The 26159-nt window shown below is 38.8% G+C and overlaps 2 protein-coding genes across 4 annotated transcripts in view; one reads left to right on the forward strand and one right to left on the reverse strand.

Annotated features, from left to right (window-relative positions):
* On the forward strand, positions 1-4889 carry LOC148736698 (uncharacterized). 3 transcript variants are annotated; one of them, XM_088747053.1, is made up of 3 exons: positions 1-540; positions 849-976; positions 2959-4889. In XM_088747053.1, exon 3 carries the CDS (start codon positions 2996-2998, stop codon positions 3956-3958), a length of 963 nt encoding a protein of 320 aa, XP_088603179.1. In that variant the 5' UTR covers positions 1-540; positions 849-976; positions 2959-2995; the 3' UTR covers positions 3959-4889. The 3 variants fall into 3 exon arrangements, with proteins under 3 accessions (XP_088603179.1, XP_088603180.1, XP_088603178.1); XM_088747054.1 differs by having other exon boundaries at positions 1-376; XM_088747052.1 differs by having other exon boundaries at positions 1-976.
* The window catches only part of LOC111338428 (DNA mismatch repair protein Msh6), a 27908-nt gene continuing 6098 nt past the window's right edge, over positions 4350-26159 (reverse strand). Inside the window, exons 5-41 of the mRNA XM_022944924.2 lie at positions 24843-25147; positions 24249-24303; positions 23847-23885; positions 22805-22864; positions 22142-22216; positions 20380-20456; positions 19533-19591; positions 19268-19330; positions 18718-18794; positions 17625-17699; positions 17396-17467; positions 16921-17011; positions 16298-16392; positions 16047-16083; positions 15647-15713; positions 15483-15537; positions 15045-15116; positions 14275-14383; positions 13286-13349; positions 12653-12751; positions 12427-12504; positions 11593-11688; positions 11198-11241; positions 10780-10841; positions 10335-10389; positions 10121-10221; positions 9791-9809; positions 9224-9428; positions 8880-8951; positions 8724-8796; positions 7975-8073; positions 7396-7521; positions 6693-6780; positions 5687-5931; positions 5058-5192; positions 4624-4691; positions 4350-4523 (exon numbers count right to left, since the gene is read on the reverse strand). Of these exons, the coding sequence (XP_022800659.2) occupies positions 4460-4523; positions 4624-4691; positions 5058-5192; positions 5687-5931; positions 6693-6780; positions 7396-7521; positions 7975-8073; positions 8724-8796; positions 8880-8951; positions 9224-9428; positions 9791-9809; positions 10121-10221; positions 10335-10389; positions 10780-10841; positions 11198-11241; positions 11593-11688; positions 12427-12504; positions 12653-12751; positions 13286-13349; positions 14275-14383; positions 15045-15116; positions 15483-15537; positions 15647-15713; positions 16047-16083; positions 16298-16392; positions 16921-17011; positions 17396-17467; positions 17625-17699; positions 18718-18794; positions 19268-19330; positions 19533-19591; positions 20380-20456; positions 22142-22216; positions 22805-22864; positions 23847-23885; positions 24249-24303; positions 24843-25147 (3276 nt within the window). The 3' untranslated portion in view covers positions 4350-4459. The remainder of the gene's footprint in view (positions 4524-4623; positions 4692-5057; positions 5193-5686; positions 5932-6692; positions 6781-7395; positions 7522-7974; positions 8074-8723; positions 8797-8879; positions 8952-9223; positions 9429-9790; positions 9810-10120; positions 10222-10334; positions 10390-10779; positions 10842-11197; positions 11242-11592; positions 11689-12426; positions 12505-12652; positions 12752-13285; positions 13350-14274; positions 14384-15044; positions 15117-15482; positions 15538-15646; positions 15714-16046; positions 16084-16297; positions 16393-16920; positions 17012-17395; positions 17468-17624; positions 17700-18717; positions 18795-19267; positions 19331-19532; positions 19592-20379; positions 20457-22141; positions 22217-22804; positions 22865-23846; positions 23886-24248; positions 24304-24842; positions 25148-26159) is intronic.

Below are 26159 nucleotides of genomic sequence, written 5' to 3' on the forward strand. Positions count from 1 at the left end.
AGGAAATTGCTCAGTTTTGTTTACCTTTCTGTTCGCGTTATCACGGAGGGTTTATCTTATTGAACTGCACGTGGTCGCCAAGTGTTGCAGGTAAACGTGATTGAAGTACAAATTACTAACGAAAGGCCAAGGTGGTTGTGTGGCGCCCTGCAGAACAGACGTCATTTAATTCAGTCAAACAGAGGCCGGCGTGAGAAGAGCGCGAAGTGCAAGACGTACGAAGGGAGGAGCGGAAAGAAAAAAAAAAGCCTGTACGCACACCATTGTTCAAGTTGTTCCAGAAAAGCTGTTTTTGTAGCATTTATTCCGGTTCAAAAGCAAACACTCACCGTTTTTGCATTCATTTTTGAATGCGTTTCAGAGGTCAACGCAAGAGGTGAGTGAATCAAGAAAACACTGTAATTTTGATATCAGATAGCAGAAAAGAAGCTCCAAAAAATTCAGACTTCGACGCTGGGCGCTACTACGAACTGGCAAATTTTACACGGTTCCCTTTCTCCAAATAGTAACTTCATAATTCGATTCATGGAAGGTTTTTCTGTAAGTTTATGTAAGTAATGTCGAATTGACGGCCAGGCTAATTCAAGACTTTACCATGTTAAATTTGTTGAAATATTAATGTCCTCCATTTATTTAGTGCTTAGTTTTGTTTACTTTTCGCCTGAGGTAAACGCTTCTTTTTTAAGGAGATGGTGCTCGTTTGATTTACATAAATATTGCGCAGTACTAATTTCATCATTCATTGTTTGTCGTTTTTGCTCAGTTGGGCTTTGCGACCGAAAACATTACTTTCTGCGTTTTATGTTTTAATCTATGCGGTTGGTTAACCATAGTTGAAATGTTTACAGGTCTTATGGCGTTACGAGCCACTTTGCAAGTAACTGGATTCTGAAACTAGATGCAAAAATTATCTATGCTTCAACAGTCTCTTTGAACTTCAACTCGCTGTTTTATAATTGTCGCAGACTAATTCAAGGTAAGTTTCAGTTGTTTTTACCTTTTATCGTAAAAGTCTTTTGTCGGTTTTTTTCTTAGTGTTGGCGGATGAAAACTATATGTGTTGAAACTGTGCTTGAATTCGCTGCCAGTAGCCAAGGCTAAAATCGCAGAAAATGCGCAGCTGTATCCTTGAAAATTAGGTCGAAAATTTCTCGAAGAAGACATAATTAAAATATTTTGGTAATGTCCTCGGACACTGAGCCATTTTCCCAGGAAAAAGAAAACCGATGTGTTTTGTATGATAAAGCGAAATTGTCATAGTTTCAAGAGAGCTGGGAATTTTTTCTTACAGCGGTGGACTTAAGATAGTTTGCCTTTTGTGAATTTAAACAATTCTTCTTGGTTACCTTGTGAAAAAACTGCGAAGACCATCGATGTTAAGTCAATTTTTGGTATGAAAGAGAGCTGGCTTTCACTGATTGACAAAATAGACAAACATTAAAATAGAATCAGACGGATTATGGAAAATTTAAAGTAGAAAATTTACGGCAAATTTCCAATAAAAACGAAGGAAAGAAACACGAAATATGGCGATCCTTCAAAGAAGATAAAAACTATTTTGTTGTATTTTTTCCTGTACCATAATTTCTTCAGTCTCACTTAAAAAAATTTAAAGATACTTTCTCAAATTTAAAATTTTTACTGATATCGTTTGCCTTTTTACTCGTCTCACTTGTGGAATTATGGTTTTTTGTTTTTAATTTTTTCATAATTTGAAATGCCTAAGACACAGAAAGTGGCATACTACAACCTGGCAATTACTTAATAATTGATCTCGGATCCACAACATATTGTTAATTTTTTTACTGTCTCATTTCACCAAACAATTAATCTCGTATCTTATGGCTATTCTATGAAAAATCACCTTCCATATAATGACCAGACGACCGTAAAAACATTGTGTACCGAGAAAAATTAACACAACCGAAAAGTGGACGTATTACAAGAGTAAGAAATCTCACCCGATTTTTGAAACAAATTTGTTTCCTGGTGTTGTTTGTTTTAATACATTTACTTGGTAGTAATTACCAAATCTGATCAGTATCGGACTTTAGAACCAAATTGAAAGTCAGTTTGATTATGTGTGATTATAGCTTTGTAGTAGGAAAATGATGCATGAAAAGTTATAACGAAACGATTTTTTTTTCGTCAGGAATGTAGTTAAGAGAGGCAGTTTTGTTTTGTTTTAGTACTAAGTCATTTGGATAATCAAATTTCCTTGAAACGCGTTGTGTTCCCGGAGTAAAGTAATTTACTTAATGCTCACTGCGGAACTGGGTATGTTTGATTCCAGTATTTAATGAATTAGAAAGTTCTACAAGTTTCCTCCAATTTCCTGATTAAATGCACCCAAAATATGTAAAATATATAGCAACTTAAAAGGGGCTGCCGTGAAAGTGTCATTTACCTTTCCTGAAAATAATGGAGGCTTGGAGCTTTTCTTCATGCCGGGGGAGACTGGATCCAAATAAATGCATGCCACGCGTGATCTTTTCCCCGAAATTACGCATAGAAGGGCGTTTTTTAAACAAAAATGGCAGTCGCAAATCCAATGAAAATTTCTGGGCGTATTTGTTTGAAAAAAGTAAATGAGGCTATTCCTGCTATCTTTAATTATCATTATGTCCTTTAAGTCTCTTCTATCTATTCCGCATTAGAGCGATTTTCAATTAAACTTCGCTCTGTGATTGGTTCAGGAACTCGCGCCAGTCCCTCAAGATATCCGCGATCTTTACGCACGAGAATAAATTCGAGCAAGAAAAAGTTAGGAACAATTTATGTATGAAAATTCACCAAAATAAGAGAACGTCAGACAGCACCATTCTCGCCAATCATTAAATTTTAGCATTTAAAAATGCTTCTCATCGGATATCAGTGGGAAAAAATATTACATGCCTAGCTCTATGGAGTACAAAATTTTGCACGTTGTGCTGACCTCTTAAAATCTCTCCACCGCAGGAAACGAGCCGGCCTACCGGAAGCGGGACTGGATAACATGGACAACGACTTCCGGTCAACTGTGTGCATTCCAGGCGCAGTATTGGTGATGTTATTTTCTCTTCTGGCAGTGGTATTGAATAGTTGTCTATTGGTTGTGTTGTACAAAGACCCCACTAACTCAGTCAGGTCAACGAATTCACTTTTGGTCACAAGCCTTGCTATTCTGCATCTGCTGTTTGGAATCGTAGTCGGTACAGCGGCAGCAGAAAGCTACATAGCATGCGCACGGGACATCGAAGGTACCGCTTACTTTGACAGTGTTTTTTCAAGAATATCCTTGACATTGTTAATACGCACTGAAAACTATCTCATGCTTGCATTTTCGGTGGAGCGATTGGGAAACACTTCTCGTCCAATTTTCCATCCTCGTGCAGATAAAGTGAAAAGTACTTTGATATGTTTGACATGCATTGTTGTCTACACTTTGGGTTTTTCAATTTTCGAGATAGCTGCCGCTCCACGGTGGATACGAGCGTTAGACATCCATCTCAACGTGGTGTCTCCTCTCGCAGCCACAATTACACTAACGGCACTGCTTTACAAAGCGTTGAGGAAACTCAATGGCCTCTACACAGAACAAGACCCCTGTGATAGTTCCACGAGAAAAAAACGAAGTTGTAGAAGACTCAAAAAACAAATAGCACTGTCAAGCGCATTTATAATTGTGGTACTCCTTTTTGTCATTTCTCTATTGCCATATTGCAGTTTGGCACTGTACGAGGTTTACTGCTCGAATTGTACTAAACTTGACTGGTTCTTCGCAGTGTTTCGGATGTGCGTCGCATTCACCTTTCTTAGTGCCGCATTGACGCCAGTCATATACTATATCTGTGTTCCTGAGTTTCAAACAGGATTCAAAATGGTGTTAGGTGGAATGTTCGGGGAGCAATCATTTAGGATGAAACCTTTCAGTCATAGTGTAAATCCGTCCAGGAAAGTAACAGTGATATATCTGTGAGCTGCACAGGTCGCAAAAATGAGCCTCGTGAAAGGAAAATAATTTGTAATAAGATTCAGCACCTTTTTTGTAATTAATGTTTGCTGCGCACGTCGTTTGAGTGCCTAATCATAACAACTAATAATATCAAAGGAATTATCTTAAGAAGCCAATGAGAATAAAGTACACACAAACAAACTTCCTACAAAGCGGGAAAACCTTGATTAATTTTTAGTTTTCGCATCTGGTTGGTTGAAAGTATGGCGCAAGTTTTCTTGACCAATCATAGAGCACGACTGACCAAAACAAACAAAGTCCCGGATTACTTTATGAACAATATTAGCGAAGCAAACAAATTCCAAAAGAAAGAACTCGTGGAAGTAAACAACACACTTCAAGAGACAAGACGCGCTCAAGACATAAATGAAATCTTTATTGACTCTAAAACATGAACAATTAGAACTTCTGCATCTAATTGAAAACAATTAAAGTAGTAACATTCTCATTTTCCCGCTTTTAATACTAATAACCCATTATTTGCTTCTGTAGCTGTTTTATATCTTCTTTCTTGCAATTAAGCAGCGACCTAACAATGTAATAAAGTAAAAAAAAAAAAAAAAATTAAAATTGAAGGCAGGCTTTGCAGATAAAAAGAGTTTGTTTGACTGATCTGACGTTTCCCTTACCTGAAAAATTTGACGCGATCTACAGTCTCCTCAAATTGTCGCGCTTTATTTACAGCCACAGAAATTACCTAGAAGAAGAGAAATAAACTTACAATTTTTAAGCAAGCGTTAGAAAATAACACGTGGGTAACTACTGCATGTAGTTTTAGAATCAACGGGCAAAGACAGTTTTAAAGGTTAGAATCATCTTGTACAGTAAATGCACAGTTCCTCATGAGATGTAAGCTCGGTAGCTTTTATTAAAAAGGTTACAAACTGGAATTTTATCCACAGACTGAAAAGTTAAAAGCACCCTGTACAAATTGAATGGTCATACCTTTTGGCAAACCTAAATGTTAAAGCTGGATTGACCAACAAAGTAAGAGAACATCTGTATACCAGCTTGGATTTCGCTGGAATCGGACACAACTGAGATGCACTGATGTAAGATTTACCTCATCTGGTATCCCAGCTAGCCTTGCTGCGTTAAATCCGTAACTCTTCGGACAGGCGCCTTTCACGAATTTGTAGAGGAATGTTATTGTCTCTTTACTTGGATCAGTCTCATCTTCATTTTCAACCATGCAGGCCTCAAAAAAAGAAAACTTGACTTGAGCAATTGTTAATTGAAAGTCTTTAAATAATCTGGTATTGCGTTGGTTTTCCGTTACCGCGCTGTGATTGGTAAAAAAATTCACACCCCATCTCAACCAATCAGATACGTGAGAAAACTCAGTGCAACATGTATTATTTGGTAGCATGAATCATTGGTTCCCCGGAGATATGTTCCTTTTCTCTGATTGGTCCGTCCCATTAAGCCAGTTTTTTTTGTTTGTTTTTTTTAGTTTGAAGACACAAGACCGCGAGGCGCTCTCTGAAACTCGCTGATTACGTAAAACTGTAACTCGCTGACTACGTAAATCTGAAACACTCTCTAAATAGTATGGGAGGGCAACTGCCATTTTAGCAGCGAAAGACAAGGGGAGGGAGGGAGGGAGAGAAATAGAGCAAGCAAAGTAGCAGCCTGATAGATGAACTTTTCACGGTGGAAGGGGAGGAAAGGGAAGCATTTTAAATTACTCACCATATGACCAAGCCGAACATTCGGGTCAGCGGAGAACTCCTCGACCAATGAATGATAGTGTGTAGAGAACAGTGTCCTGCATTTAATGTGACCTGAAAGCTCACCGACGACTGCACAAGCGATGGCTGTACCGTCGTATGTCGCAGTGCCACGACCAAGTTCATCCACCAGAACGAGGGAGTGTCGTGTAGCATGTCGGAGAATGGTTGAAGTCTCGCTCAGTTCGACAAAGAAAGTACTCTCACCTGAAAAGGGAAGAGGGAAATAAATAAAAGTTTTCCTAAATAGGATCACTGAAAACGTTAGTCAAAAATGAATCAGTTTAGAAATCGATACAGACAGAGCGACATTTACTCAATATCTGTCTCTGATTTTCGTTGAGTTAAACCCAGTTTAACAAATCATGTTTCACTGGTGCGAATGGGGTGTTGGCCCAGTTTTCATAACATAGACTCGTTCCTAACAGTAGGTTTCAACAATAGTTTCTGCGTTTTTGGCTAAGATAGTTCGGTCAATACGCCTCGATGTTGGCAACTTTCTCTGTTGCGTTTTTACTGACGTGACGAAGAATTCTAAGTTCGACCTGTGCGTTTGCTCAGTCGACTTAACACTAAATTCAAGCGTTTCTTTTTTTCCCTCCTCTTTTCGGGGAAGGGAAAAGGAAGTGGACGATCCAGAGCTGGAGCGGGCAAGACGGGCTCGAGTAACCAATCAGATCGCAGGTTTAGCGTCATCTTGATGGTTCGCGGAGATGCTGATACATGAAGGATACTTGTTTCTGTTTCCATACTCTCACAGCAATTCATCAAGTTTTTAAATTAATTCGCAGAACCTATTTGAGTAAAAGAGCCGTGCGACAGTATAGCGGCTGGGTGCCCGAGCACAGAATTACCAATCTGGACTCCAATACGAACTGCCTCTTACAACTTGCCTCGGGCCCTTCTAAACGTGCCTAGAAACCGTATCAAACAAGAGCTAAAATAATAAAATAAAAGGTTCTTTATACCCGATAAGATTCTGTCGTGAGCTCCAAGCCGCGTAAACACACGATCCACAGGAGTGAGGCGGCAATTCTCAGCCGGAACGTAACAGCCCTACGAAGTGTAAATAATTATCAGCAAGGAGAGCAAAAGTTTGTATCCTTAACACATATTTGGAGTTTCAATGGAATAAATTGAAACATATGACTTACATAGCTCAATTAGTAGAAGCGCAGTATCTGGAATGAAAGGATTCGAATCTCCGTCGAAGCCTGAATTTTTTCAGGCTTCTTTTCTGCAGTAGCTTAAATTGCAGCTCGCCTGTGACGATCATTCTTCCACTTGAATGCTTCACTTGAGTCCTCGAAGACTTTGGGTCGCAAATTAAAACCAACTCCCCTTAGCGTAACATGTATTCGCAATTTTAAATATGCCCATAATATGCTACTCAGCCCGCAAAAGACTACTGAAACAAAATGTCACCCGTATTACTTAGCCTGAGGGTAAATTTAAAGATGCTATCGCCCAGCTTTGTTCAACATGAAAATTTCCCCAAGTTTTTTAACCTCGCCTTAACCAACCCGTGTCAATCTCTTTTTTCCTTGTCCTTTCTCAGTTTATTACAGCCTGTTTGGTGTTTTTCTACCCTAGAATACAGGTAATTTAAAGTCTCTTTTTATTTTGACAACTGTTTTTGTGCTCGACACTAAGAATGAATCAAATAATCACCATCTGAGCCATGATAACGATCAGTCCAGCTTGTCTCATCAGCGTTGACTTGCCGCCCATATTAGGCCCAGTAACCAACACGCATGTGCTTTGGCTGTTGACCGCTCTCTCCTCGCCGTCATTCTCCTTGAGAGAAGAGAAGATAAATATATCTTATTGATGTTTTTGGGTTGTGTAGTATCGCTGAGTATTTTTACGTGTTGCGCCGTATTTTGACGAACCCATCGAGCGAGTCAAAATACAAACAAGTAAAAAAACTCAACGATACAACATAACAAAACGTTTAATAAGAGATTTATTATCCAACACGCGTAATTGTCATTTCAGCGCGGACGAATTTCGTGGATATTTCTGGAGTACAAATATCGCGTGATATTTGTACTCGTCTCGCGCGTTATTTGTACTCGACGAAGCACAGTTGGATAACAATAGGAACTACTTGACATACTGGGTATTCGTTGAACTAAATATTTTTGTCTTCTTCGTCAAGCTGGGATAAAGAATATAGGATGTGTCACAGAAAAGAAGTAGAAGAGGAAAAACAAATAAACAAACAAACGACATTTTCTCGATACTTACATCTTGCATTCCGACCACTGTGTCATTTGGGATAAAATCGCCGCCACTGAATGTGCGTGTAATGCATGGGTGCCGTCCTTCTCTGATTTCCAAGAAAGGCTGTTGAAAAAGAGTTAAACTTAAGAGTAGGCTCAAAATGGTGCTGCACTGAATACGAGCGCCGAAGCCGGCGCGTTTCGAGTTGGTGGGTGATCTGAGCGCGCGAGGGCTCAAGCACGAAAATGCCTCACCCCTCGCAGACTCTTCACCGGCACGCCTTTTTAAGGCCTCAAACCTTCTCGCGAGAAGAGAAATGCTCGTGTCGCAATGCTAATAATGAGGGCCAGCTCACACGCTACAGAACTTTACGAACCCGAATTCTCCATCCTCTCCAAAACCAAAACTCCAAACTTTCATTTCACTTGGAGACGGAAGCGGACGAAAAGCCACCATAAATTAGACATTGGCATTGATAATTTATGATATAATGCGCAACCTCACCACTTATTGCTTACTATTTCTTGTTGTACTCCCTACTGACGCAGCACCGCAGTTTTTTAGAAACTTACCTCCTGTGTTCTTTTAATTCCATTGAATCTCAAACCAATACGATTACGGGAGATTTCACTGACACACCCATGTTTCAATTTTTCACTTAACGAGAGGAACTACAGGCCTTCATCCCAAAATTACCAGCAGAGTAACAATTGCTTCAATAAATGTTTCTACATTGATCTTAATTAGCGCAAGTAATTTTAAGGAGGCCCTACCTGAAATTCTTCATCAGCAGTCTGCTCGGGAAGAACGATTTCAGGTCTACACATCGAACCGTCAGCCTGCGAACTGAAAAATTTACAATTAAATTGCTTCTTTTTGGAACTTCGCTAGACAGATAAACAGAGCTAACAGAAAATGCACTTTTATACCTGCATGATGCGAGACTCATCAGTGAGTCCAACACAGCCAGACACTGAACCGTTTTATCCCACGTCTTATACCTAAATGGAAAAATCCAGAAATAAAATTAGCTCGTTAAAGACCAAAATATACAACTTAACTACAGAAGCGTTCAAACGGTTTCCAATATTTCTATTTTTCCGCGCTTTGATCGGTATCCGACGCCGTCCACACGTTTTCCCGCGCTTTCTACCAGTTTCAAAGTTTTCCCGTCAAAAATCCCCCCTTGTTTCTTCTTGACGGAACGAGATGGACGAGCATTCCAACTACGAGGAAAAGCAAAGCTGGGTTTAATAACGGTATGTGTACTCACTCTTGATCAAATTTGTGAAACACAAGTCTCATAGTGTCTTTCAGAGCTTCTTCTCGTCTCTCCTCGGCTTCCACCAACCCCGCCAGCTTCTCTTCAATGGCTGCTGTCCAGTATCGTTTAAATCCTTTCTTCTGCGACTGTAGAGTGTATTCGTCGGGAATCTTACGGACGGAGTCAGGGATTTCAATCTGGTAACGGTTCTTAGCTGAAATCAAGCAAAAAGGAACACATGCTACAAAAAAGGCTCATAACGAGATAGAAAATTCATGAAGACGCGATGGCCAAACAGCCCGCGCACTTAACTCTGGGTCGAAAGGCCCATGTTCAAACCCGGGATAAACGTGATGCGTTCAGAACAAAACAATTCCTTCTCACAGCACCTTTACCCACCTGACAGTACAAACAAATACTGGCCAAATTTACAGAGGACAGGCAAATGTCTGCTGAAACATCTTTATGTCAATGTTGCTCGTACAAATTACAATAGAAGAAACGACAAAAGTACAACATACACCTCCAAGACCAAATCTTTTTCTCTTGCAACACATACAATACATTCAATGTTACCTGAGCCCCAATACGTAGCCTGAAGAAAAGAAAAGAAAAGAAAAGAAAAACAAATTATCGCAAGGAAAAAATTCGTTAAAATCCTCTTCATACCCTTTATATCAAATTTCTAAACCTACACCTGTATATTCTAACAAACTGTCATTGTTTACAAAAATTTAAGTTGTACCTGACGAGCTCCCCCCCCCCCCTCCCCCCACAGCAAATGCAAAAAGGTACTCTGAACGAAAAGGGGTTGCGCCGAGTGTTTTTCTCGACCCAGACTTGGTTTGATGCAAACAGGTCACTGATTTTGGGAGAGTTTTGACAAGGTGCTGTTCAGTTACTCACCTTACAGCCCAATATAGCGCATTGTTTCTTTAAGTATTGTTCAAACCAGGTGCGCGTGGACTGGATATCTGCTAAGGCTTGGTCATAATCTGGATCGACCCCTGCCATAAAAAATTGGTAGAAAAAAGGTTAGAGCAATTTATAGTCGTGTCAAAAGAAATGTATAAAGCTTCATGAATAAGTATCTTTTGAACAATAAACATGTTACCCTCACCTGCCTTAGGCAATATAACACCTTCATTCTTAGCCTTGTTGTGATCAAACGAGTGCTAAAGAAAAATAAATTTGTTAATTTCACTAGAAATATTGCAATGAATCAAAGAATCTCTTTATTACAATCAGAAGCTTTTTGACGTAACATAAAACCAAAGAAAATGAAAAGGCCGGTTAAAAAAGAGAAAAAATTTCATGAGGACCTAATGAAAACTTAAAGTGAAACAAGCACAATGTCTGAGGAGCGGGAAAAAGTGCGTGAACAGCTCGCGATTGATTTTAATCTTAAATCTGATTGGAGCGAGTTTTCTGAACCAATCACAGCACCTGATAAAGGCAAACTATTGAAATCCCGGATTACCTTCAATAGCCCTCACATGAAGGTGCAGTTAAACAAGGCAAAACAAAACTTTACACTAAAAAGAAACAATTGCAATGAAAAGAACCTTGAAGGCGTGTAAGAGATCGTGCAACTTTGGAAACTGCCCACGAACTTTCGATTGTCCAGCTACAGAGTGAATAAATAAAGAAAAACAGTTATTGGAGCAAACAAGGAGACTACAACATAACACAAGCATAAAAAACCAAGAGAATCGCAACGGCCAATCACAACAGAGGAAAGAATCAAAAGGAGTCAATAAGAACTCAAGGTAAGAACAAGTAACAAGTTTTCCCGCCTAAAGCGCGGGAAAACACCGGCGACCAAGTTTGGTTTTAGTTTTGAATCTGATTGGTTAAGAAAGTGGCGCGCGTTTTCTAAACCAATCACAGAGCAAAGTGAATCAAAATCAGAGCAGTCCTACATTTCTTTTTACAATCAATTGAAACTTGCTCTAAATTTTTTAAAAAGGATAGTAAACAAACCGGTGATGCCCTTTTCTGTGACAACTTGAGTGAGAAGCTTGGACCTGCAAAATGAAGTTTTTTAAAGCCTTCTGGTAAAGAAGAGGGAAAACATTTCCAGTATTTCAAAGTTGTTCCAAATGTGCGAAGCTACGTGATGACATCTTATTTCTGCCACAGATTTGCGCGCGAACGCCCGCACGCACATACGCACGCACGCACGCACGCACGCACACACACACACACACACACACAAAACAAAAAAAACAAAAACCAAGCAAAAAAAAACACGGTAAAGAGCAATTGATATTGCCTGCAAAGTGACATACATTTCATCCCTTTTTTTTGTCTAACTCTTTAGACGAGCCGTATGGGAAAAAAAATAATAGATACGTACACAAGTACACACGATTTACCTGAAAGAACTGGCATGGTCTTTGAACATAGCTGCAATCTCTGTCGCTTTATCAAAACCCTCCAATATGGTGAGAAAATCATTTATTTTTCGCTTACTGCAGAAGAGAGGAAAAAAAAATTGCAAAAAAGAAGCAACAGACTTATTTTCTATCTGGAGAGCTTAGTTTCTGTTACTTCATGTAAAGAAGGCTTTCCGGTCCCAACAGCATGTTTAAAAATGATAGAATTTTCGATCAAGAGCGAGGCCCAAAAGGCTAATTTGCACAATCGAAAACCAAAACCAAAGTAACCACAATAGCCGATCAGATCAAAGGATATACCAAAGGGAGCCAATGAAAACTCACAGCAAAAACAAGCTAACTGCTTGAAACGTGGGAAAACGCGGCGACCAAGCCGCGACTAGTTTTATTTTTGAATCTGATTGGCTGAGAAAGTGGCGCGAGTTTTCTGGACCAATCAGACAGCGAAGAGAAACAAAACCAAAGCAATCCGGATTAGTTTCGACATTCAATTGAAAAGTACCATTAAAGATAATAAGTACTTATTGTGCTCGTTGACGGAAAAAAGGTCTGTGTGGATATCAGCTTAAGTGAAGTATCGCGGAAATTTTCAGTTTAGCGTCTTAAGGTATTGTGTGGACTCTCCCTGAGTAAGTTCAGTTGTCTCCACGATTTTTTTCCTCAACGCACGTATGTCGGCCGTTCTCGGAAAGTTATTTATCAATTTAGGCGCCTTGAAAGCTGTTGACGATGTGAGTGGGTGATCGTTAGTGGATGTTCGACTTAAACAAATCTAAATACTAAATCCTAAATATATAAATTTCTAATCATTACCTGTATGTGTCCTCATTATAAAGAATGGCTCTGTTGGCTGGGTGATTCTTATCTCGAGGCAAACTCAGCGCGTGGATTCTGTAAGAGGGAGTTGAAGAAAAGAAAAAGTATCTTTGAATACCCAACAGCTCTGTAAAGTTTTTTTGGGGGTTAAACTATGTTTTGATTTCTCAAGAAATGTCATTAACGTCCTTGTAAGTTGGAGACTTGCAATTGAGTGTCTTACTTTTTGAGGAGTCTTTCCAGATCTGGCAGTGCCTTCAACACATCTTTTGTTTCAGCCACTAAACTTGGGTTAGCCATCAAATCTTCTACAGAATTGAGTCTGTAAATATATATATACATAAAAAAACAAACGATATAATTACAATCAACGAGATTGTCCGGTTTTACCAATAACCTGCCTCTAATATCGCTTATATTGAGTATCAAAGAGCACGAGAACCAAATTGTCTTTTTCCGTGCTTTTTATTCCTCATTAAAAAATTGCCAAGTACTAGCGAAAATATTTCGTGGCTAGTATTACGGGATGTTTCGTTTCGGCCGATAGATTTACCAAACATCTTTCAGAATTTTCAAGCAAACTCATTGACTGTGCATGGCGCTCAACAGTCCCGTTCACAGATTCATTAAGTTCGTTGTCTGACCCCCTGACTTTTCGCCCCATGACCCTACAGCGCCATGATTGGCTGAAAAGGAATATAACCAACTGAAAAGGCTTTAATATACAAGCCTGTTCCAGGCTCTCTCGGTTGGTGGAGACGGGGGATTCGCGAGAGAAAAACGTTTAGTGGTTCTCAAGGGGAACAGGAGAGATACTCAAATAGACCGAGAGAACCTGGAACTGCCTAAACTAGACCTGTCATTGATAGAGGCCGGGTTGCAGAGAGGTGCACAAAGCCATTGCTTGAATAGACGTTTACCTGTGGAGAAAACAAAGACGTGTCGGAGAAAGACTCCAAACCTGATTTCTGCACTAAAATTTATGAATAATTGTTTTATTTAAAAAAATGCCCCCAAGATATTAGACAAATCTTCTCGACTTTACTTTGTGAGAAAAACTGGATTTTACAATGTACAGATATTAGATTATGGTATATTGGCTCATATACCATAACGGCTAAGCCAATAAAAAGTCTTGAATTGCATTATCCAATGATCCAGTTTTTATTATAAGATTAATATCGTATTCACTCATGTCCAGGGCTCGACACTAACTTTTCAACTTACTAGCCAAGTAGTTAGAGACATCTTAGATGTTACAACAATTTCAGTTTGTTTACTAGCCAAACTGGCTGGTATAAAATGAAAACCACTAGCCAAAACTGAATTTCTACTACTCTGTGGCTAGTGGGCAACCGTCAATGTCGAACCCTGAACGAAGTTGACAATTTCAAGTGAAATGAGCCTCTTTACACTGTCTGAAATTAGGTAAAAATATCGCGCCTGGAAGCTAAATAGTTCAGTTAACCCCTTCACTACCAAGAACTCATTCATAATTCTCCTTACTGTCTGCCATACAATTCTTTTGATGTTAGTTTGGAGAATTTGGTATTGGATCAACTAATAATCCCCTGATTGATATTTTCCTTTATTCTCATCACTTGTCTGCTTGATATCGTATTGATATTTTAAGGAGAAATTTTGTCTTGGTCACTCATGGGCGTTACTGAGTTAAATTACCTACAACTGATCATGAAGAACAGACACAAGGAAGGTCCAAGGACAACTTTTTGTGGCGTTAGGAAAATAAATAAAATTTAATTTTCTTTTTAAAAAAAAATGGAGATCGTGGACAAGAAAATCAGAATCGTTTTAGACTAAAGATCTATGTTCCTCTGAGCTCACCAAACGGAGTACAACAGTGATCCAGTCTCTCCAGCAAGGTTCCCTCGAGTGAGGCATCAGGCCCAGATGGAATAATATCCAGGTTTGTTAGAGTGATGTTATCCAGGATCTGCGAATAGGACAGTGAAAACTGAAATTAATGAACAAAAAAGTTTTCAGAAGAACCTACTAACACAAGAGCTGTATTTCCTTGGTTTCAATTCACTTTGCTCTCTGGTTGATCCAGAGATTACGCGTAAATTCTTAACCAGTCAGATTCAAAACTTAAACAAATGTGACTTTGTCACTGACGTGTTCACGTGTTTACTATGCATTCTCATTGGCACATTGAAACATTTTCCTTTGCTCTGGTTGGCTAGTATGATTCCTTTGGTGTTGTTGTTGTTTTTTTTATGACACTCAATCGCACACCGCTCTAAATCCAATGTAACCGTGGGTAAAGAACTGTTCCACGAGACTATGACACTCAGCTAAATTGAACTGTTCAGTATTGTAACTTAAATTACACCATGGCTCAGGATTAGTGTCCTCCGTTGAACCTTCCGTAAACTTCAAACTAGCAAGATAAGCGTACTAAGTCCAAAAACACACAAAAGGCCGAGGCAAATCAGCTCATAGACGCCGGGGTTCAACGTTGTTCGGAACATTTTAATCACAAAACTCGCTAGTGACGCGTGACTGCCTTTCCGAGAGAAACTGGTACCCTAAGCGCGGGAACACCAGAACATAAAGTGGTGCCACAACTTTAACATTCTAGAAGTGATGCATACCATGTGCTGTCTTCCTTTTGCAAAACTTGAGTTCTGTCCACGAGCAGGAGAATTGTCCAGCGGCAGGTACTCCTGAGTGAGTCAAGTACAAATTAAATACTTTCAGTATGCTGTACAAAACATCTAGACGTCTATGGTAGAAAAATCTTCAACAAGTATTGAAAACAATTCGTAATATAATGGTTTTCCTCTTCTTCACGCTGTGATTGGTTCAGAAAACTCGCGCCACTCTCTCGACCAATCAGATGCAAACCTAACACCATTCACGACTTGGTCGCCCGCGTTTTCCCGCGCTTTAGGCAGTTCGGTTGTTTATACTTTGAGTTTTTATTGGCTCTTCAGGGTATTTTCCTTTCTTTCGATTGGCCATTGTGTTAAGTTTTTTTTCTCGGTTTTTACGACCGTCAATCGAAGAGGACTCTGAAATGAATATAGTACCTCAAAATTCCCCATTGATAAGACCTCTCCATCTATCAGGCATTTCTTCAGGTACCTTTATGATTGCAACAGCAAAATGAAATGAAGATTAATATTTCAGAAGGAAAATTGATGTCTGTAAAGAACAGGAAGTGTGAAAAAGTTTTTTATTTCATTCAACTCACCAAACAACCGCACCAAGAGCACTCAAAGCCAATTCACTGCCTTCACCGGGCATTAAACCCAGAAGATCTACAAACAAAACAAAAATTCTTACAGCATGTTTCATGTCGTGTGAACATCTACGAAAAAAAAAGTCTTCTAAAAGCTGTTGTCGAAGACAGTGAGTGACCTTATCCGATCAATATCTGAGGAGAATGTCGAAAAATCATTTCCAATTACCAACAACAGAACATTTTAGGACTTCTGTTATCTAGACTATCACTCCAAACAAGGGCCTGTTGCTTCTGCTCGGAAAAACGCCGGAATCTACGCGCCCTTTTTTTTTACGAACCAGTTGTACGTTAGAGAACGCGTAAAGACTTCGCGCCAGCAAAAGAATTTTTTCCCACTGACCAGACTCACCTCCATCAGTTAACTTCTTTAAAACTTCTGGCCAACTCTGAAACCCAAAGGAACATCACATTACTGAACTAAATTTTATAAAAGCTCGGACAGTCTTACACTGGACACAAAGTACATTTTCTCAGAAATCTTTTTTGGAGAATCTAAAATAAAATTCAGAACCAATTTTGTAAGTAAATGACATTACAACGCTACAGTAGTGTCTACATAGCTTTGAGCACAAGAAATTAATTACTACATCACTAGCAAACCTTCACTGGATTTTCAGTGCCATTCTTGTCTTCACTGAAATACTGCTCCTCGGCAAGAACTTTCAGCGTCTTGCCTGCTTCCCAAAACTGTGATCCTACCAAATCATAAAAATTGTTATCATGTTGTCATTCAAAATATGGTTTGACTTGCATGTACCAAGAGACTTACCATCACAAAACAACATTTGACTCATGGGAAAAGACGAAGAACTAGGATGGTGTGTCTTTCTCAACCCCAACAACACTTCTTTATCAAGCCTCAGCTCTCCCCCCCCCGGTTCAGTCCTTGACTGAAGAAGAAGTACATAAAAATAAAAAATAAAAATGATGGCAGGAGAAAAAAGATAAGGGAAATGGGCGGGGGGGGGGGGTTAAGAGAAGCTGAGTAAGGGAGTCTGTGAAAGAACAGGTTAGGCAGCACATTGTCGTCTTCATCATCATTAGTATAATCCCATCATGTAGGGAGGGGGGAGAGTGGTGCAAAGCGCTCCAGTGAAGGGAGACTTCTATTCGCTCTGAGTGACAGCTACAGTATCCTACATCCTGCTTTTACTACTCCTTTCCCAGATTATTTGACCTCTCATATTTTGCCTTATATTCTACTTCAAAAGTTTTTTCCTTACCTTGTGTTAAGTATTCCTTCATGGCAGACATCAATTCATGGTTGAGAACTTGTTGGGTTTTTAGTGTTAATCCTCCACGAGGACACAAAACCTTTCAGCACAAAATAATAATTGTATTTCTTATGATTTTGGAGTATCGAATGACGACCATGGGCTGGAGTCATTTAAGACTACGTGCAGTCTCTCCTTTTCGACGAAGTCCGTCGCGCGAGTTAAAAAAAAAAATTGGTGATAGCAATCCGCGGGAAACAGCTCCCACGGCGCATCGACGTCGCTTCAAGAGTTCCCCGCGGCGCACTCGCAGCAATTTTTTCCCACTGATCTCTTCGTGTGCAAAATGAGTCAGTTAAAAGCACTTGTCACTAAATTAGTGAAAAATGGCAATATGGCAATATTAGTGGCAATATTAGTGGCAATATTAGTGGCAATGGCAATATCACTCTTGGTTGCAATAAAACTAAGGTAAATTAGTCACCTGGACAGGCGTAAAATGAGCTACCAGAGTCCTCAATCGAGATGACTGACGATCGTCTTTGAACTGTCCGATCTAAAAGACAAATAGGTAGAAATGTATTAGTCAAATCATTTGAGAAAACTTACACAAAGGATGCTAGTTTCATGTACTTATAACAGACAAATCTCACATGTAACTCCTGGCCAATCACTGTCTGATTCGTTAGCGGCTGAAGTACGAGCTTACTTACATGAAACTTTCCAATGGATGTGTCCACAAAGCAAACACCATAGACACTTTCTCCACCAGAAACGTCATCAGAACCCTACAATATTGAAGAAGTATACTATTTACTTATTGACTGAGTGGTCAGGCCGCATGGGAAAATATTTGGCTCGAGGTCATGACGTACAGGCCGAGCGTCCTGACCGAAATCCAAATATTTTCCCAAACTTATTCAATAAGTATTTATTCATACAGCCACTATCTGCTGCAAATTTTGAAAATTTTGTTTCAACCTTCATAGGACGCACCTCCATACAAATGTAGGGCATGTACTGGACAACTAACAAAAAGCTTCTGCAGTAAAAAACTTTTCCTTTTCCCTTTCCTTCCTCTCCGAGTCAGTACAAGAAACTCGTAATTCATAGAAAAAGTGACGTTGTTTTACATTATGATGAAGTTCACCATTTCAATTCAGGTTCACGGAAAACAAAAAGAAACGTGTGATTGCACGACTAGATGGCTTTTTCTGGACCAGCTCACCTCAACCTGTCTGGCCCCAGTCACCTCAGCTTATATTACGCCTTTTTACAGGATTGCAACCGTGGGGCTGAGCACAGGCAGCCCAAGCTCACTACTAGAAAAGCGAACGTGACTCTTACCGTGTTGCGCACAGGCCGCCCAAGCTCACTACTAGAAAAGCGGACGTGACTCTTACCGTGTTGCGCAACGTTTTATATTTGTAAAGGATGTTATCGGTTTGCCTTAAAAGAGAGAAAAAAATGTCTTGTTTTGAAATAAAAGGGACTTACCTTATTGCCTTGTTGTTTTCTTTGTTGATTCCTAGCGTCTCAGGCCATTTTATTTCAAAACAAGACATTTTTTTCTCTCTTTTAAGGCAAACCGATAACATCCCATACAAACCTTTAGAAATATAAAGCGTTGCGCAACACGGTAAGAGTCACGTCCGCTTTTCTAGTAGTGAGCTTGGGCTGCCTGTGGGCTAAATGGGCCATATGGTAAAATCTTTTAACTAAATCAAACATTGATAGATTTGCATTTTCACTCCCCCAGAAGCAAATCCACCACCCTTACCACTCTATTTTAATTTGTATCTGTACCTTTTCGGCAATAGCTAAAAGATATGCCGCATCACTGTCTGTACAGTCCCCATCGACAAAGCTGTACGTCTTTGTTCCTGCAGAAGTGAACATGAGGTGTCAGCAATTCTTAAATGCCTCAAGAGTGTGATTACTGATTAACTCTCAACTCCCACGAGTGATCAACATGAAACTTCTCCCTTGAACATCCATAGATTATCCAGCAAACAGGTGATGAGAATACTCAAGCTGATCTGGTAAAAGTTGCCATGTTGATCCAACACTAAAATCTCATAACTAATTTACAAGGAAATGTGTAGCAGTTAGAGGGAAGAAATCAATCTTTAACCCTGTGACCCCTAACAGTGACTAGCATCTAATTTCTCCTTACAATATCACCCCTGAATCACACATTAAGGTCAGGAGAATAAAGGAAATGATCACCAACTAAAGATGCTCTTGATTGTCAAAGAAATTCTCCTTGTCAGCACCTTAGGAAATGTATAGAGAACAGTATGGATAATATACATACTGATGTTAGGGTGGAAAGGATTAACTTGCCAGTAAATACCTTTTGTGATCACAGCACATATTTCCCTTCTCACCACTTGATCACTCTTAGAATTTGAGTGAGCTGTAAATTAAATAAAATTGTTGTATTTTAAGATGGGAAAAAAACAGTGAAGTATACTGAATGGATGAGAGTGAGAGGAAAGTGTACAACAGCAAGGAAAGGGAGTCTGGTTATGTTAAGGCATAAATTTTGTCATTAACCCAACACATGCAAAGAATTGACAAAATTCCCAAATTAGTAAAAAGTCAAGAAATAGACGTACTCTTCTTGCATCTTTCCTTCATCATTTCTGGAGTTTCTGTTTGCTCCACTTGTGCCACCCTGGAGTAAAGAATCATGCACATGAACATCAGTTTAAGAAATAAATTCCATGTTGTTGGTGTCTGTTCAGTAATACTGTAGATCACAGATAACATCAAAGTGTTTTAAAAACAAAATAGTGGCACACGGGGCACAGTTGAGTGTGTCACACAGATGTTGTGTGACAAACACCACACAACATCATGTGTCACATCTCATGTCTGGTCTTCTGTGATCTATTATTGTGCAGACCACAGCAATGTGGAATCTTCTTGTTTTGTATGACAAATAAGCAAAAACGTCTTAATAATGACATCATCTGCCCATGCCTCTGTCTGCTAATAGATCATAACCAAGAACCAATCGAAATTAAGCTTAATATGTGATTGGTTAGCATGTTAGTCTCACATTGTAGGGCACTGCACTGCTGCATGAGACATTGTGGGCTCAAGCCCCAGAGCAAACCAACACTCAGGGTCCTAAAATAAATGAGGAGAATGTCCTGCCTTTGTTATGACATTGGCAAATGGTTTTGAAGACATTCTAGTCTTCTTGGATAAGGATGATAGACCATAGGTTCCATCTCCTACATCTTATCCATACTGATTAGCAAGACAAAAAAAAAAAAAAAGCCATGTACTTCTGGTAGGAGATGAGAACGTAGCTCAAGGGTTTGCAGTCTGGCCTTGTCATTGTAACATTGACTCTGAAAAGTCCTATGAGGACAAGCCAATAAAGTAAGACTGACTGTCCATCCACAGGAATTACCGTAGAGGCACTTCTTAACAATTATCTTCTGAATAACTCACTTGTAGCCTTTCTGAATCAGCGTGTCAGAGTATCGCCCAAAAGCAATTTCAGGAAAACCAGCATGCGCAAAATTACCCTGTAAAAGAAACCACAACATTTAACAAATTTATCCAACAACTTGATGTGAACAGATACAATTTAAAATCTTTCACTTCCAAGATCGAGAAACCAATACTCCACACTGAATGCCATACAGTCCTTACAATTATGCATCTATTAATTAGTTAATTTGGTTAGGCAGGGACGTTAAAGAACCCACTCACGAGATTACTGTGATGTGGTCTGGCCTGTTTACTGGGAACTGGGGGGGAGGGGGCAACTTCAAATAAACTTCCTTCGATTGTTTGTAAACTGCTGATGCAGTCTGGCCAAAGTCCCCCGAAAAGTGCTGTGATGCACATTTGATCATATCCACATGTTAATTTGCGTAATATAAATATTAAATTATTATTATTATTATTACAGATTTGAGAGAATTGTGCTAACCCCTTCACTCCCAAGATCTCATTAGTAATTCTCCTTACTGTCTGCCATACGATTCTTTTGATGTTGGTTCAGAGAATTTGGTATTGGATCAACTAATAATCCCCTGATTGATATTTTTCTCTATTCTCATTACTTGTCGGCTTGATATTGTCTACCGTCTACATAATTTATTTGCAAAATCCTATGACATACAGCAAATTCCAGAGCAAAGTGCAAAGATAAGAATGAATAAATATGTATGTGCAGCTAAAGTAATATGTAATTTCGAAACAGTAATTCTAAAATAAATAGAAATTGGTAGAACTAAAACTTAAGCATAGTGATAATTATCCACAGCCACTTTAAAGTTACTTGGTGAAGTCATATTTATGATATTTGATGGTAAACTATTCCAGTCATTGTTCTAGGCAAAAAACTGTATTTCTACTCATCACATGATTGTATTGATATTGTAAGGAGAAATTCTGTCTTGGGTACTCATGGGAGTTCTAGTGTTAAGAGCTGGGTGCCTCATTTTCTGTACAAAAGTTCTCATGTACCCATAGTGCAGAATTCAGGGGACCCCCTTAGTTAGTATTATTGTTAGTCACATGACATGATTTTACTAGTCAGCATCGCATGTATGTTTTCATTGTGTAGTATAATTTTGGCTGAGGGTCGGTTAGCGTCGAGCTGTTTCGATACTTAGGCAAACGTTGGGTTAAACGCAAGCTCACACACAGGGTGCAGGACACTCAACTGCTTTACAATCAACTGAATCTACTTTATTGCTTGAATCAAGGTTCTTATATACATAATGGTAGCTAAATCATACATGATACAAAATACAGAAGATAATACGAGTTTCCCTTGGAATAAACAACTTAATTAACACGTATCCGCAATTTCACAGTTATGGGAGGACACTTTCGTAGATCCTGCGGAACTAGTGTTCCTACATGTTTTTAGACGGAAAACACATACAAGTTTCCATATTCTATGCGACATGTAGTAGGAATATTTTCACGAATACTCTAACAACAAAGGGTTACACATAAATCATATTTCTGGTTGTAATTATGTAATCAAAGCTTACTTTAGAATTATTTGTCACACTTTGTCGAGCTATTCTTAACTTTACAACAATTGCATGACAGATAAAACTCTAAAATTCTAGTTAAACTCGGTCATTTACTTTAGCCAATGTTTTAAATCAAGAGAGGGAATAAATTCGTTACAACTTGTAATCCCCTATGAACAAATCTTTCCAGTCAAAGTCTGATTATTTGCACATACCTTCATATAGATTAATCCAAGTTCTTTCACACCAACTGTGGCATCCATGTTGTACAATTCATAGAATTTGCCAACCTGGGAGGAAATGAAAATAATTTTGTTGTACAATATCAAAAAATTTGAATGAACCTGTAAACTTTAATTTACTCATACTTCAGAAAAAATCATAATATTCTGAATGCAAACTTGTAAAGAGGAGTAAAATATGTGAAAATGTATTATTAGAAATCAGTCAGTGTGTTTATTCCTTTTTTTTTTCCTGTACCCTGGTGGGGAGAGAGGTCTTGTCCAAGAACACAATAGAATGACCCAATGGGTGCTTGGTGTCTTCTGCCACAACACAGTGGCTGGGAAAGTCACAGGCTCCAGTGAATTTCTAGAACCTTTCTATTGCCTACAATTCTTAATTAGTTGAAGTAATAAATGCATCAACAGGGTTGTATCTGAGAAGTTCTGCTTCCAGCTAAAATTTCAAGTGAGGTGGCTCAAAGTTAGCTCTTGAATGATTGTAAGTGCATAACCTGAAAGTGCTTGTAAGTTACTTTAAATGAGCTATGGCTGACCAAAAAAACCCATGATGGCCTCTTTTGCATCCAACATATTTCATCAGCAGCCAACAATTAGCGACAACCCGGCATGAACTGATGAATGATTTGTTTGTACCTTAAAGAAAAGGATCGTATCAAAATTGTCACTCTTCAGCTGCCACCATTGCTTCATGGCCTGAGAAGAGAAGGACAAAAGTTAAATAGATTTTTGTGTACCAGAGGTTGAAGTTGGTGCTAGCAAAAGATAGGCAACAAAATTATTAAAACATAACATCTGTGTGGCCAATTTTAAGGAAGAGTTTGGAAATGAAGTTTAAATTGAAGTGCACTTCCCTACAATACTCCCCTCTTCCCATTCAATGTTACAAAATCACAAAAAATTTAGGGAAAACATTTTACAGGGGTAGAGTGGGTGAGAGTAAAAATTCTAATACTGTTAAGTTATTCCAGGAGATTGTGTCTTAAATGATAATGTGTCCATGCATACTTTTGTTGCTGATTGTTGTATTATAGCTGTGTTTAAATGACGTACATGAATAGAAGCTGTCAAAGCCTTAGATTTGTAGAATGACAGAAAAAAACTACTTACAGGTGTAATAATTTGGATATATCAACAAAGTTGAAATGGTAAATTGGCCACCATAATGATTACAAAAGCTGACGTTTCGAGCGTTAGCCCTTCGTCAGAGCGAATAGAGGAATTGTGGGTTGTGTGTGCTTTTGCACATCGAAACCAGTCGCTAGACATTTTAATTTACCTAATCATTCTAAGCAACATATGGCAATCTGCAGTCTTTCCTTGCACTTAGGTGGCACAGAAAGCCGTAAAAATCTTGAACAAAAGCTCATCTTTCAAACCGGCAGTCTAAATCCCACAGGGATCAACGAACACTTTTCATTCCACTAATTTATTCATGTTTTTCTCGTTGCCATGCTCCTACCAATAACATAGCTCCATTTTCTGCCTTTAAAAGCACACACAACCCACAATTCCTCTATTCGCTCCAACGAAGGGCTAACGCTCGAAACGTCAGCTTTTGTAATCATTACGGTGGCCAATTTACCATTTCAACTTTGTTGATATATCCAACTTATTTCGTTACTCCCACCGACGCAGCCCCAAACAGTTTCTTTCGAAACTATCAGCCTTTACTTACAGGTGTAACATCTTTGGAGTTGAGAAAGGACGACGGAACCTGTTGATTTTTAGAAAACAGAACAAGTGGCTATGGTAATTGTTGTAAAATTCAGCTACTTTAAAAAGATTTCACTTAGCATTAGGGCTCTTATTGCAACCATGAAAAAAATCTAGATTATTTGTTATCATCTTTTTTCAATACCTTTATTTTCCCACTTTTCCAGGGCCGGAAGATTACCAGTGGTCTGAAAATTTCCATAATTTTTTCATGCATTCAAGACCCTTACCTAACCTTTTTGAAAAATAGTTTTTCTGAGCACAAAGTACAAATCTGCTTTCATGTCATTAATTTTAGTGATCAGTATGGGCTCTACAAATAAATGATTAATAAATAAATATTTATCAAAGCGTCAATATTTACCAGCAGCGTCCTTGAGTCATACTCTGGATGTGCCATTGGCCTTCCATGTTTATCTCTACAATGCACGTGAAATATAAAGTAAACATCTTGGAACTACAGTTGAACCTCTACACAACCGCCACCTTATGGACAGAAGAAAGCGGCTGCTGTGGAGAGGTAGTGGTGCAATGTATGGACAGCCTGACGGGACCAAAAAAGGTGACCGTTGTGAAGATGTGGCTGTCGGTGGAGGTTTGACTGTATTACAGGTGAAATAATGTTGTTACTACGAATATCTCTGTGTGTGGTAAAATGTTATGTAATTGCTTAGAATTTTTTTTAATTCTTGATTGTTTATTTCAAGTATTTAATACTTTTTGCCAGTCACCATTCCACTACCAAGATCCCATTTGCACCCATAATTCTATTTTCTTGACTGTCTATCACACAATTCTTACGAAGTGGGTGAGCAGAATTTGGTATTGGATCAACTAATACTCCCCTAATACATATTTTTCTAAATTCTCATCACTTGTCTGCTAGATATTGTGTTGATATTGTAAGGAAAAATTCTGTCTTGGTCACTAATGGGAGTTAAAGACTTAATAAACTCACTTTCTCCTGTCTTCCTTTAACCATTCCAGTCTCTGATGAGTGTATGTTCCCACTCCAGCTCCATCAGCTGCACTTGCCTTTGGAACTGGCGAGGAATTCATCTGAAATCTTGCAAGAGACACTGCCGCTTTACTAGCAGAACTTGACATCTTTTTTGCTAAAGATCCTGACAGAACTGAAGGTGATGGAGTACTTGGTACAGCTTGCTTGCTGACCACAGGTGTACAGGGAGTTGAAGGTGCACTACTCTTTGTTTTCTTCTGATGTGGAGTAGAAGTGCTGCCTCTTTTACGTTTACGAGAGGGCTGTCAGTTATACATGTAATGGGACAAAGGAAATGTATCAACATGAGTCATGTGTAAAATAAGGTGAACATTTCAAAAAGGGTCTTGCAATGCAAATTGACTCAAAGTACCCCTCAAATGCACCGGTAAGTTGACAGTCTCAGTTAAACTCCCAAGACCTCTTTTGTAATTCTCCATACTGTCTGCCATACACTACTTGTAGTTTTGGTTCTGAGAATTTAACGCTGAATCACATGACAACACTCTAACTGATATCTTTCTATATTCTCATAACTTGTCTGCTTGATATTGTATTGACATTTTAAGGAGAAAGTATTTTTTGGTCACTTCTAATTGTTGAAAGTTTCGAGAATTGAGAATTCAATGGGCTATTATGTGAAATCCACTTTCATCACTTAAGGAAAGAAACTCCTATATTTTATATTTTCCAAGTCTTTGGTTGAATTTTTATTTCAAAATGTACTGAACACAAACTACTGTAAAAGCCCACGGATAAGCCACACCCACAAATACACCGCACCCTGAATTTAGCAGCTCAAATTTTGGAAGAAAGTTTTTTGATTCAAAAAGAAAACCAAAGTCGAGTCTTAAGAAGTCTTCTTCATCCACTGTTTATTGAACGTAAAGTTATCATTAATATTGCAACAGAAAATACTTCAAAGTGTTACCCACAATTTTAGCACTTTAACATCATGAACATTATTTCTACCAACTTTCAACGTATGATTGGTCTTTTTCTAGTATTTGTTAACAGGAATTTCTTCATTCAACACAGTTTTTCCATAGATTTGGGCATTACAACAAGAAAGTGAGCATAACATTTAAAGCTTAGTAACCAGGCATTAGATCAGACACAAAAATGGACATTCACAACACCTTCTTCAAATGTTCCCGCAGATGAGCTGCATACCCAATGTCTAGTGACAAGTATTGGAAAAAAAGTGCGGCTTATCTGCTGGCTTTTACGGTAACCTTAACCTATTTCAACTTGATTTAAATGAGTATTTACCTT

This window comes from Stylophora pistillata, chromosome 2 (assembly GCF_964205215.1).
Source record: "Stylophora pistillata chromosome 2, jaStyPist1.2, whole genome shotgun sequence".
NCBI lineage: Eukaryota > Metazoa > Cnidaria > Anthozoa > Scleractinia > Pocilloporidae > Stylophora > Stylophora pistillata.

What these genes read in the sequence shown, in the direction of transcription:
- LOC148736698 (XM_088747052.1), top strand. Translation starts at nt 2,996, where the DNA reads ATGGACAACGACTTCCGGTCAACTGTGTGCATTCCAGGCGCAGTATTG.